Genomic DNA, 14,518 nt, shown 5'->3' on the forward strand with positions numbered 1-14,518 from the left:
GTCATTAATCACTTACATCCATGTCGATCCAAACCTGTAAAAGCTCCGTTCAAAGTATGAAAGGCATTATCAGAATAGTCCCTCTGCCACCAGTGTTCAACCTTAATGTTAATAACAGTAATACATTTATTATTTTTGTTTTCTTCATGTACAAAAAGTGTTTTGTCGGTTCATAATGTTACGGTCGAACCATTGATGGCAGATGGACTATTCTGACAATGTCTTTCATACTGTTCTGGACCTTGACAGTGTAAGTTACTTGGCAGTCAATGGGACAGTCACAAAACTCCCGGTATTCATCCAAAATATCTTAAATTGTGTTCCAAAGACGAACAAAGCTTTTACAGGTTTGGAACGACATGGGGGTAAATGATTAATGACAAAATTTTCATTTTTGGGTGGAGTATCCCTTTAAGTGGGTCAAAAAACCCTGTAAATTTTCATTTAATTGCAATTAACATGCCGTTAAATGTCCAAAACATTACATTGATTTTGCACTTAAGTATATGTTTAAAACATATATTATCTCCATGATAAGTTAAAAGTATTAAAAATGACACTTTTTAAAAACACAAAAATGTGTCACGACTGTTAATCAATTCGACCCTTTTGCATATATATATATATATATATATATATATATATATATATATATATATATATATATATATATATATATATATATAATTGTGATATAAATGTAAGCATTGATCAAAAGCTTTTTAGGTTTGGTTTCTACTTGAGAAATGTCTCGATTTGATCCAGCACTTATGAAAGACAGGCAGCTCTTAATGAAAAGATTACGGAAAGGAATCAATGCTGCTCAGTGTATCACGGCCAGTGTGGTTGTGTTGGCGAGACTTTTAGATTAGTGTGTGATTCAGACTTCCTCTCACCCAAGGGGGATCAAATCTCATTTCACATACTTTATCGACTCAATATGTCTTGTGCGGTGGGATGCGGTTCGGTCACAGTACCCCAAGGACAAGATGAGAGAGTGACGATTTTGACACCTTGACAATCACAAACAGAAAAGCACACACGCATTCAAAGACACTTATCTCTTGAGAGAAATGTGTCCGTGTCCATTTGCATTCAGCAGCGTGACAGTTTCCTGAGGCTGTGAAACTGTTGGCTCATGTCAAATGCCTGAACACAGGGGAATAATGCTAGAATTGTAATGACAGATCACATACATTTCAGCTTGTGCTATTTATTATTTTCAGAGCTAAACCATTTATTTATTGCATCTAAAGTGTTTAATTTTCATTTTCAATGAAATGTACATGAGTGACAGCTTTTTAGTGATTATAAAGGAGTGCTTTATGCACCATAGACGTGAATGGCACAAATTTAGGCCTATTTATATATGTTATTAAGATTAGAGCACCCTCACTAATTTCCAAAGCAACCTCAGTGATTTGATTCTGGAGCCAGATCAATTATTTAATCCAGTGTATGAATTATATTGTGCGTCGTCTATAGTTATTCCACATTCCACAGATAGGGTTGAGCTGATCCTGCTATGTTGGGATGCTTGCCTCACATGTAAAAATCATGACCCTATTTAATTAAAAATACCTAAGTTGATTATGTTCTTAAAGTTCATTAAAAGTTCAGGAATGCAATAGCATGATAATCAGATTATGATTAACTCCCGACTATCCTTTGTCCTGTAGAGAACCATGAGCTCTGTGGAGGAGGAGCCGGACCACATGATACCATGAAGAGAAGTCTGCAGGTTCTGCCCCACCAGCTGCTGAGTAAGTCTCATGTTAATAAAGCCTTTTAATACTGATAAGCCATTTATAGTATTTTTAAAGCTCTGTTTTCGTCATAGTGGTTGACAAAGCATCCTAATGTCCCTTATGATAATATTAATTACAAAACATTTTAGTGCTTTAAAAGTTAAGGTATTAGTATCACTGGTTTACTATTATAATAAAGAAAATATTTTGAATCCGGGTTTATTGTTATATTTTCATTTGAATTTTAGTTAAAATGTTAGTTTTAAATGTTTATGTTTTTGTTATATATACACAGTCATAAATTATTTTCTCAAATACACGTTGGACACAATTATTGGCACCCCTAGAAATTCTTAGGAGAAAAAAATCTATGAAGTTAATTCCCATTCATGTTCACAGTTTTGAACACTCCAGGGTGACTATGAACATGAAATTATCCAGCAATGGTTTCCTGTTTCACAGAAATATAAAGAGGAGGGGGAAAAAAGCCCAAATTCCCTTAATCATCCATCACAATGAGAAAAACCAAGGAATATATCTGATGTGCAGCAAAAGATGATTGAGCTTCACAAATTAGTGAAGTGGCTTTAAGTAAAGAGTTAGAGCTGTCAAAATTCCCATTTCAACCATCAGGGCAGTAATTAAAAATTTCCAATCAACAGAAAATGTTACAAATCTGCCTGGAAAAGGATATGTCTATATGTGTCTATATGCCCTGTGAGGATGAGAGTTGAGAGGCTAAAGACTATGCAAGGACCACAGCTGGAGAATTGCAGAAAAGTCTCGGGGGCAGAAAACCTTAAAAAATGGTCAAACAATACCTACTTTTTGTTAGGGAGGGTTTTTGGGAGGGTTTTAAGAAAAATTCTCCTAACTCATCCAAAAACAAGCTAAAGCATATTCAGTTATCAGACATGACAGGAACTTCAAATGGGACTGGCTTCTATGATCAGATGAAACTAAAAATTAGCTTTTTAGCAGCAAACACTCAAGAAGGGTTTGGTGAACACAGAGATAAAAAGTACCCTATGTATACAATGAAATTTTTTTGTTGTTGTTGTCAATTTTAGTCATGTATTTATTTATTTATTTTTACACTTTTACTAATTATTAGTTTTTAATAATTAGCCTTAGTTTTACTCTAGTTTTAAGTGGTTTTATGATTTTAGTTTAAGCTACAATATTACCGTCTGTTTGGTCATACTGTAGTTTGTGGAACAATTCTCACTAACTATCTATTAACTACTACTTTTTGCCTATATAAAGTTCTAGATAGTTTTTAAGTTTATTATAGTTATAGTTTCTGTGGATCGTTCAGCATGTTTTTTTTTGTTTTTTTTGAAGTTGATTAACCAAGAAAATCTTGCTAACTAAACCAGTTTAAACCTGGTGGGGACAGCAGTACACCTTCAGCCACCCTTGCTCTGCTGTCTTGGTCTATTACTCTTTTTTTTTACTTTTTTACTCTTGCAGAATATTAGTATTGGCAACACGCGCCTGATATCAGTCTGGCTGAAATCCAACATTAAAGTGTGAAATGCATCAGGAACATGAGGTCGGATGGAGAAGTCTTCTCCCATTGTAGAACAACTTTGAAAAGATATTTCATCACAGCAAATTCTGTTAGATGCCATGCTCAGAAAAATCCAACATGAGTGTTGAGAAAACCTCAAAAAAGGTCTGTCAAAACCATCAAAAAGTTTCTGTGAAGAATACTTTTCAGGCTCAGGTATATTTTAGCCATTCATTCAAACTAATGTCAATGGAGTTTGTCTGGGGAAAAAAAATTGTGTTTTCAGTGCTGGAGATATTCAGGTCACTTTTCTATGTGAATGTTCAGAGTGTTTCCCAGCTGAGCTCTGTCTGATCTGAGGCTGTCGGGATACTGAAGACCGCTGTGGTGGAAATCATTCCATATATATGAACTGTTTGGTAATCACAAGTACAAATATTCTTTTTTTTTTTTTAAAGAAATTTATACTTTTATTCAGTAAGGACACATTCAATTGATCAAAAATGATGTTGAATAATGTTACACTGATTTCTATTTCAGATAAATGCTGTTCATTTGAACTTTATATTTATCAAAGCACCTGTAAGTAAGTGTAAGTAACTGTTTTCAACGTTGTTAATGTTTCTTGAGCACCAAATCAGCATATTAGAATGATTTCTGAGGGATCATTCTAAAAGTTGGGGTAATCAATGCTGAAAATGCATGAATAATACATAATACAAAAACAGATACATCTTACAGCCCCCCAATTTAGAAGTGTGTATATATGAATATATGTACAAATGTTACATATGAATATGTACAAATACTGATTAGATCTGGCTGGAATGCCAAAGTTTTATTGGTTATTGTAGGCTGATAATATTTAGTAAATTTAAATATTATTCCTAATTTTTTTGAGCAGTTAGCTCAGCTACTACCCCAAAATATCAGAATTAGATGCAGTTTGCCCTTGCTGCTGTGCTGCATTGAGTCCCTCTGGCATGGCCTGAGGTTAAGAGCTTTTCTCGAGGGCACAGACATGATAGTTCAAAGATTAGTATGTGTGGCCATTATATATGCAGTTTTAGTTACCAGCTCCTTTAACCCCTAAATACACATTGCATTTAAATGTAACATGTATGAAATTGGCAGGTTCCTACCAAAGCAACTTGCCGCAGAAATTGAAAGGACCTTGCCAAGTCCGCAAGTTTTTTTGCCACAAAATGTGCAAGTTATGTAACAAGAGCGGTTCATGAGTCATAGTTAGTGTTGGAACTCAACCGTACTGATAACAAGCGCAATTTTCGTTCTCCCAACATCGGTTTGTTTGTGTCTTTCGAGTCTATCTGTTCATCAGCTCATCAGTAGCGATGGCACCATTTGTTTAAAATAAACTGAATTTAGCTGATGGCTTTCTCATGCAGTTATGGAGTGATTGCTGTTCTCTCTGGCATTGTGAGGCTATTTGAATAAAATAGCTTTTGCCAAAAAACATTAATTAAAATTCAAAAGCAATGCTCCTTCAAAAGTCCCGACGGCAGAATGCTGAAAGCAGCGTTTCACTGCACAGACCTTATTTCATTGTCACAACTATTTCGAGCAGCCATAGCCCAGTGACATTCCTTATGTGTTAAAAATTTCCTGTTTATAGTCTGTACTTCCTTTGCAGCCAAAGACATTCGTTAGTGCCCCTTTAAATGTCAGATTTATGTATACAGTAAACAAATTGACTCCTTCAGTGCCCAGTGCATCTCGCTCGTCCGCCCTCCTGATTGAATAAACATCCAAAAGCATTGCAGAGAACCAACGCAACCTAAATCACACAAACAGGAAGCCATTATAAGAGGGTTTTATGGTTCCCACCTTATCTATGAGCTCACATCTGCACCACCCTGCCCCTCCCTCAACACAGGAAGTGCCCAAATCACCCCACAATCCCATGGGGTAACGATCCCTAGCTTTAAAGACCACGGCTCCCAAAGAGACACCATTGGCATTTGTTCATTGGTGGGATTCATTGTTTTGGTTTTGTTCACATTTATAGCTTAAAATAATCCTTTGTGCGACTGTCAAAGAGAGATTTAATTTAGTGTCTCACATTATTAACATGTCACCAGCTAAAATGATAAAACTTTTTTTTAAGCCGTCTAAAAAAAATTTGTCAGAGATTTTGTAGTTTTTGAGAATTTTGTCACTTTTTAAACATGGTATTCCAATACATTGCCATTGACAGTATAACTGATATTTACATGCATCTCCAACGTGTTCTGTCAAAATATTAGTGTGATACAGATCTTAATATCATAATATCAAAACTTTAATAAAAGGCTACAGCTCTTGGTAGAAAACAGTCATTTAAAAACATCTTTTATCATTATTTATTAGGACAAAGGTGCAGTGAAGCAGTTTAGGTTTGTATTGAAACACTTTTGGATACCCAACATGCAGCAAAAAAACTAAAAACTGGAAGTGACATCATAAGAAGGTCCCCAACAGACACTTATGTGTGTCAAGATCAATAATCTTTTAAAATTATCAGTTCATTTGGCAAGGTACAGTTTGTTCAGGTTGTGAAATGTAATATTTATCATAGTGATATAAATAATAGTATTTATGAATAAATAATTAATTATATTTGTATATCATGAAAATTCACTAGGCTACTGTTCATAAAAGTTTGAGATTTGTTTTTATGTTTTAAAGTGTCTTATGGTTATCAAGGCTGCATTTATTTAATCAACAATCCAGTAAAAATTATAAGATTGTGAAATATATTGTCACTTGCTTTCATTTTTTTTTTTATTAATTTTTTTTTCATGTAATTTATTCCTTTAATGGCAAAGCTGAATTTTCAGCAGCCATTACTCCAGTCTTCAGTGTCATGTTGTCCTTCAGTAATCATTTTAATATGTTGATTTGGTGCTCAGGAAACCTTTCAGTGTTGAAAACAGCTGTGCTGCTTAATGTCTTATTTTGGAAATAGTATTTTTTTTTTTATAAATTGTTCAAAAGAACATCTATTTGAAATTGAAATCCTGACAAAACATTATACATCTCTGTATTTTTTTATCAATTGAATGTCTCCTTGTCGAACAAACATAATTTCTTTATTTTGTAACAGTACTGCTAGTTTTATTATTATTATTTATTTATTTAAGGTGCAGAATTTTGGGAATGTTATTACTCTTCACTTGATACAGATGTTAACACCAGGTTAAACCTGTCTCTGAAGGTTTCTGCATCTTTCATAGTAGCTTGTTTGACTTTTGTCTCAAGGCTAAAGGCGTAACCCACTGCAGAATACTAATTTTAGCTGGTGTCCCAGACCAATTAATGTGACAGAGATAAAAACACCATTTATGGAAGACTGAGGGGTCGAGGGAGGATATAAAGGTTCATTATCAAAATAACAGTGTTTACATCTGTTCTTTTGGGAAACCACCAGACTTGCCAGTTATTGAGTATCTCAGCAAAGCACTGTGTTAATCATTGCTTTGGCTAAACACTCAGAATAGCCCTTTTCCCTGCATCTTTCTCTTGCATTTTCTGCTTGACTCAGTGCCTAGTTTATCACTGTGAACCGTTGTTTAGTATGGGGTTCTCGCTACAGGGAAGCTTGTTCAATTTTCCACTGGGTGCTCATCATGCAGAGCGGTCATGTCTCCACTCTGCTGCATGTGTGCACCCAGCAAAGCATTAATGCTGATGTCTGCTACTGTCTTATTTTCGGATGTTCCTTATATTGGAATGGTTCTTGTGTGCCGTAGTGAACTGGAACTCATTTAAAGCTTCTGCTACACATGCAGATTTAAATTCTTCTCTGTATTGTAGAAAGATTCAAAATGAGAAATACAGTAAAAAAGACTATACAAAAAAATCTGTTCACTGAAAAATTCTTTTCAGTCCTGTATTTTTGTAAATAATAATGTCCCTATTACAAATAAAAACATACATTTCTAACAGACTCATATATTCAGTGAGCATATCTGCAATGCCCACCAAGGCTTATTTAATCAAAAATACAGTAAAAATGAAATATATCATTTTTTACATTTAATTTATTCCTGTAATGGCAAAGCTGAATTTTCAACAACATGTTGTCCTTCAGTAATCATTTTAATATGTTGATACAATCAATCCTTAATGTAACTGGAAGCCAGTGTAAGGACCTGAGGACTGGTGTGATATGCTCAGATGTTCTAGTCAGAATCCTGGCAACAGCGTTCTGGATGAGCTGCAGATGTCCAATGGTCTTCTTGGGAAGGCCAGTGAGGAAACCATTACAATAGTCCACCCTGCTGGTGATAAAGGCATGAATAAGTTTCTCCAAGTCTTGACTGGAAACATCTAATTCTTGCAATGTATGCTTTGATATGACTACTGAAACTAAGGTCTGTCTCCAGAATCACTCCAAGATTCTAGACTTGATTTTTAGGTGTTTGACCTAAAAATCAGTCTTAAAGGTCTTGTTAAGCTTCATAAAGAGGAAAAAGTAGCATAAAAGTACAAAGTACAGTAGTTTATATGACTTGTTTAATGTAAATGTTGTGCACTATAATGCACGCCATACAATACCTTTGAACATATTTACAACTTTGTTCATGGAGATTGGATAAGTTATGAGAACATAGCATTTCTGCTTCAGTTTGTTTCACTTGTGGCAGTCAACACTGTTGCAGCCTCATTCTGCAGATGCCATCTCGGCTCGTTGTCTCCAGAGGTGAGGTTTGGGTGTAATATTGAATGATGGATGGGGAGATACGCTGTAAACCCATGCAATCTGTCAAGACCGTTTGAGATCTCAGTATCTGCAGCTCTAATATGAGAGACTCGCAGACAGTTCAAGGGATCACAGTGTGCAGGATGGATCTTTCCTTGTGATTTATTAATGTCATAGCTATGTAGGACTTTAGGAAAGTCACAGGCTACTTAAACATTTCAGAGACTTTTACTTTTGGATGTTTACTGCATAAATTCCACTTCCATCATCAATTTCTCGGTGAGCTTCTCAGTCAACATAAATCAAAACGTAATGTAAGAGTGACAAAACAACCTAAATACATAGCAACCCCTCCACCATCTCCCTAATTTTGCTACACATAATAGTAACCTTGCTCGACTTAATAACTTAAAGGGTTGATTCTCTGTTTCACAATTAAGGGTACAAACCGAAGTTCAAACCGAGCATCAGAATGGGGAAGAAAGGGAATTTAAGTGACTTTGAATGTGGAATGGTTGTTGGTGCCAGAAGGGCTGGTCTGAGCATTTCAAAAACTGCTGATCTGCTGGGATTTTCACACACGACCATGTCTAGAGATTACAGAGAATGGCCCGAAAAAGAGAAAATATCCAGTGAGCAGCAGTTGTATGGATGGAACTGCCTTGTTGATGTCAGAGGTCAGAGGAGAATGGGCAGACTGGTTAGAGATGATAGAAAGGCAACAGTAACTCAAATAACCACACTTTACAACCAAGGTATGCAGAATACCATCTCTGAATGCACAACACATCGAACCCTGAAGCAGATGGGCTACAGCAGCAGAAGACCACAATGGTCTTCACACGAGCTCACCAACATTGGACAATAGAAGACTGGACAAATGTTGTCTGGTCTGTAGAGTCTCAATTTCTGCTGTGACATTCAGATAGTGTGGTCAGAATTTGGTTTAAAGAACATAAAAGCATGGATCCATGCTGCCTTGTCTCAACGGTTCAGGCTGCTGGTGGTGGTGTAATGGTGTGGGGTTTTTTTTCCTGGTCACACTTTGGGCCCCTTAGCACCAATTGAGCATTGTTTAAATATCCTAATGATTTTTGGCATTTATTAAAAATTTTTTGGCTATTGCTTGAAATATACCCCAGCGACTTAAGACTGGTTTTGTGGTCCAGGGTCACAAATTTCAAAAGTTCCCCTGGAGAAACCGTATGACAGAATAATGAATAAAAAAGTTTCAAAAATCTCCCGCATCCCCCGTTTTTATAAGATAGTTTCAAAATTTAAAAGAATCCAAACAAAAACTGTGATATACCTCTATGTAAGAGAAAAACTCCACCACCCATCCATCTCTGAATGCTATGTTTTAAATCAGCAGATGGCAGTGCATGTAATTTTGTAATGAAAGTAATTTTTTAGCACCAAACCAGAGGAAGCAATTATTGCAAGGTTAATTATTCCATGTGCAAGCCCTAGTTTGTCAACCTAATTTATCTGCTGCAGAATAACAAAGAACTTTTCATATGCCTTTACCATTTTCCGTTTTTGTCTTCTTTGTGTAGTCCTGATGTCCTGTCACTCTCTTCATCTTCACACCTCACCTCCATTCACTCCATCACATAATGGATGTTCATTAAAGTGTGCACTTTTTTGCTGGACACTCTATCACTGGATTTTCAATTTGCTTTCATTGTAAACACCTGTCTGTGAAGGAGGAGGTCGGACCTTTCTGTCTGCATAAGACCTGGTTAGACTCCATCAACAGAGAGCTGCTGCTCCGGCTAATTACATCTCTCTGACCCAGACAGTGCATGTACAAACACAGTTCTATGGATGCTGTGTGTGACATTGATCAGTACACACGCACACACGTCGGATAGCGGGTTTCCATGTTTTATGGGGACATTCCATAAGCAGCACAGAAATTTTCAGTAATAATAAGAAATGTTTCTTGAGCACCACATTTCTGAATGATCATGTGACTGAAGCAATGAGTAATGGCTATAGTTAATATCTGTTAGTTTTAATAAAAATCAACGACTGAGACATTTGAAGTGCCTGTATTGAAGTAATGCCCACATACCCCTTATGGTCCAGTGCTCATCTTGCAAAGTATCCACACAGTGCTGTGATGTATTATGTGCTGTCCTCCTCTGTTTCCCCCTCACTATACACTGTGAATCACAGGAGTGTGTGTGTGTGTGTGTGTGTGCTAGCATAAATGTCACTAGAGAGTGAGTCATTTATTGATAGATCGTAGGTAACCTTGATAAGGACAGTGTATTTAAAATAAGAATAAAAAATCAGTAGTATGACAAATTCTTTCTCTTTCTTTTTTCCTTCCATTCATACACACGTACAACCACACACATGCGTCACTCATGGATTAACGTGATTTACTCAAGTTGGACATCTTCCTGGATCATCCTTTTTTGGTTTTGTTTTAAACAATAGTCCTAATCTAAGACTCAGACAGAACACCCACAAACCACCCACAGTTTGTGCACTGGAGGTCTGATGTATATTGCCAACAAAAAACTGCAAGAACTGCCTGTAAATTGCAAGGTACAATCTGATTGGATGCCGTGACACCATTTATGTGAGTCTGGATGTTAAAAAGCCTTAGTTGTAGGCTACCAAATCTTTGAAAGTATAGAGCAGAATTGTATAATTAGAATTACGATGGTCAAATTATCTGTAATTATTATATTTGTATACTATGTAATTCCATGAAATGCATGCTATTATGCCTATGTGATTCCATGTGGTAGTAGCATTCTAGGATGAATTATGCTAGTATGCTATAGCATGCTATTCCATATGGCAGGAATAAGTTTAACTTGATGTATGCTAAATATGGTATTACATGCTATGTTATGATATACATACTATGCTATTCCATATAGTAATAAATAGTTTGAGTATCATGCTATGTAACATTTCAGTATACATGATATGTTATGTAATGCTAGTATTCTATTCCATATGGCAGAAATAGTAAGAGTAGTATGCTAATATATGCTAGTATATGCTAAATTGTACTATATACTAGTATGCTATCCATATGGCAGAATATAGCAAAAGAGTAAAATGCTAGTATAGCTAGATAGGCTGACATAATTTTTGACTCCTCTTTTTAACAGAATACAAACCAAAGGGAACAGACAAGACTAAATACAAACTACTACCTATTAGACAAACTATTAGACATATTCTGATGCCAATTAACAGACTTACAAGCCATTTCCACATATTTCATAGTTTTGTTTTGATAAATTATAAAACACGACTGCTAATATGACAGCAGTGTGTTTACATTGGACCAGGGAGCTTATGTTCAGATGATTTCAGCGGCTGCGTGAACCTTCAGATCCACGGCTTGTTAAACACTCTGGGAGTCTCTCGAGGTTGTGTGCTGAGGGGGGAGAGCTCAGGAGCTTGTAGCTAATCGAAACACACCAGTTTGTTGTGAAATAAGCAACGATTCATGTTTTATTTACAGGGTGATGTTTTATTAATGCTGTGTTGGATTGGTAAGGCTGGATGTTAGATGTAATTCCTTTTGATTCAAAAAATAAATAACAGGACATGGCAGATAGTGAACGCTTATGGTCTCTGGTAGTGAACGCTGAAATCAGCATGGTTATATTGTTCAAATAGTCATGTAGGTTTCTAGCATGGGCATGCTTGTGTTTGATATGGTAATCTGGAATTAGCATTATCACTTGAATGAAACGCTGTTTATTCTCTTCACTGCTTACTTTGCATGGGTGAGTTTTGATTGGTAGGAAACATACCATTCACTAAACATTTAACGTCGTCTTGTTGATCAATGCAAAAGGATTATTGTAAAAGGAAAGATTGTGGGGTTGGGGGGGTGTAGCTTGGGCCCCTGGCACTTTGAGGTCAGACGTTAAAGTCGCCTTGCAAAATTTTAGATTTTTCGCCTTATGATGAGATGCGCTCTAGTTCACAGTGCAGTGCAAGTGAACGCGGCGCGCTGGTGCTTCCATGTCACGGTTATCATTGTCTGCTATATTTGCTTTTTATTTATTAAAATACATGCAATTGGTTGATGAAACATTTATTAAAATTAAGATAAAATTTGTTCAAAACGAAATTCGTTTTTAAGAAAGGTTTTCTACAAAGCAAAATTTTATGAAGTGGTAAATATCATGTCTGACGATTTACAAAACTTCATTAAGTGGTAAAAACCATGTCTCCCGATATATTGTGCATCTGATGATCCTATCTAAAAAATTAAAATACATTTTGATAAAAAATGTTTGTAAAAAATATTTTAATGACACGGTTTTGGCGGTTATAGAGTTCTAATGGCGGTGTTCAACTATAACCGCCGGTCTCACGGTTATATACTAACGGTTATATACTAAGTTTCCTTGATTCTGTATGTGCAGTGAGACTGCGCATTTTGGATAAACGCATAATGTCTACATTCTTCTCATTGTCTGTTTTTCTTTTTCAGGTGTTCTGCTGATTCTGTCTTTGCCAGTTGGGCTGGTGTTCTCCGCAAAGGAGCCTGACCCCAACCAAACCCACAGGGACCTTGTCTCCATGTCAACAAGAAGCAGAATCCTCACCACCCTCTCACCGGGGCCCTTGGGCTGGCATGAGGGTTCCAGCACTGGGGATCTGCGTATCCAGTCACTGGCTTCTCTAAAAGCCATCAGTAGACCCACTACTGTCAGCTCTTCCCAGACAGCAAAGAACAATGTACCATCTGCCAAATTTCAAACAATTCAGACAACAACAGTAGGTGTGCATTCTTTTGGTCCCAGGGATCAGGCATCACTCAGAATCTCTCTTTCAGAAGCAGAAGTACCCCAACTGACCACTAGAAGTATGTTCAATAGAACAAGCTCTGGGTTTTTCACCACTAAAACCCAAGACCAGAACTTTAGCACTAATACCAACAAGCCGAGTACAATCAGAAGACAGAAAGTGAACCAGTCGGAGTTCTCAAGTGTGGTCCATATAAATCAAACCACTGCTACTGGGTCGTATAGTAGAAACCAAGTCACAAATTCTGGCTCAGATCATTCTTTTCTCTCAGGGACTAAAAGTGACATGGCCATTAATGGCAAGGGCCTTTTGGGGACCACATACACTGGAGAAATGGGAGTGAAGGAGCCCACTGATCCCATTCAACATTTACCATCATCTTCATTTACTTCAACCTTCAAAACCCACAAAGGGCAGAACACGAATAAGGAGGCTTCACAACACACCATTACACTGCGTGACGTGTCTTCAACAGAGAATCTAACATTGGGAAAAGGGATACATCCTTTTGCACAAACTGGCATCCAGTCTCCTCCCCCATCACCTTACAACCATGTTATAATATCTGATCCCACTCCTTCAGCGAAGAGCACAAACTTTGTGGAAGTCCAAGATGGCAGGAATGGAACCACCAATATGACCACTGATTCTCTTTTCTCTTTAAAAGATGCCACCGATGTTATCAACAGCACGGATGCCTCATGGCCTGCAGTTAATGATTTAGACATCTCAGAAGCACCATCCACAGCTAGCGGGAGCTACATGAACAGGCAGGTTCCAGCCACCACACAAGGCCCATGGGGATCTGGGAACCAGTCGGCTCCTGCGCTGGGTCCTTCTCATGAAAAAAACACCATCTGCCTTGACAAAATGAACATTGTGTGGTTGGTTCTTGCCATTAGCGTGCCTGTCTCCTCATGCTGTGAGTAACCAATATCACTCTTCCTCCAGCTTTCAAAACTTTCTGTCATCAGAACTGACAGGAACTTTTCCCAAGACGCAAGATAACATAATATTCCCTTTGTGGCTTAGTGGCTTTTGCTTACAACTTTCTGAAACACATCATACAAAATTCAGAAGTGATTAATGTGGTCTAAGGGCTAAAATGAAGAAGAATTAGATATAGAATATTAATATGTTTTCTTCTCTTCAGCCGTACTGCTTACCGTATGCTGTATGAGGAAAAAGAAGAAGTCTGCTACTCAGGAGAACAACATGAGCTACTGGAATGACGCCATCACCATGGATTACTTCACTCGCCATGCTGTGGAGCTCCCATGCGAGATACAATCACTGGAGACTGAGGTACTGACAGAGACCTGGAAAACATTTTTGCCACTGCTTTTTGTCTGTTTAAAAGTCACAATGTAATCTAAGTAGTGTCAGATTTTGTTCTGTATTGTGATGTACATAAGATTGAAACAGACTCTCAAAAAGAAAAATGTAGGACAGAGACTTGGATCAATGCAATGGCCATTGATTGGATGGAGGCAGATCTGGATGCAAACCTGTAGTCAATTGTAAGAAAGGGGTGGGTTTAAGCAAACTAAATCACTGGAGAAATCTGGCATATGCAACCAGAGAAAAGTCTGTATTTTCATCAGAAGATTGCATTCTGATATTTTAATAAAAAAATGATAAGATGAAAGAAGTAACATAAACATGGAATAATTGTTTACAATAAGACTAGTAATATGCATTTAGAGAACTTTATTAAATGTCAACTTTAAGTTCCCAGGGCATAAACCACACCCCATG

At 37.0% G+C, this 14,518-nt stretch overlaps 1 protein-coding gene across 6 annotated transcripts in view; it reads left to right on the plus strand.

Moving 5' to 3' along the window:
• The window catches only part of LOC127946197 (transmembrane protein 108-like), a 52,254-nt gene that overhangs the window by 33,556 nt on the left and 4,180 nt on the right, over positions 1–14,518 (plus strand). For all 6 annotated transcript variants that reach the window (XM_052542594.1, XM_052542595.1, XM_052542597.1 and 3 more), the window contains 3 exons: positions 1,680–1,763; positions 12,444–13,682; positions 13,914–14,065. In XM_052542594.1, the coding sequence (XP_052398554.1) occupies positions 1,680–1,763; positions 12,444–13,682; positions 13,914–14,065 (1,475 nt within the window). The remainder of the gene's footprint in view (positions 1–1,679; positions 1,764–12,443; positions 13,683–13,913; positions 14,066–14,518) is intronic.

The sequence above is a fragment of the Carassius gibelio genome, chromosome A24 (assembly GCF_023724105.1).
Source record: "Carassius gibelio isolate Cgi1373 ecotype wild population from Czech Republic chromosome A24, carGib1.2-hapl.c, whole genome shotgun sequence".
Lineage (NCBI taxonomy): Eukaryota > Metazoa > Chordata > Actinopteri > Cypriniformes > Cyprinidae > Carassius > Carassius gibelio.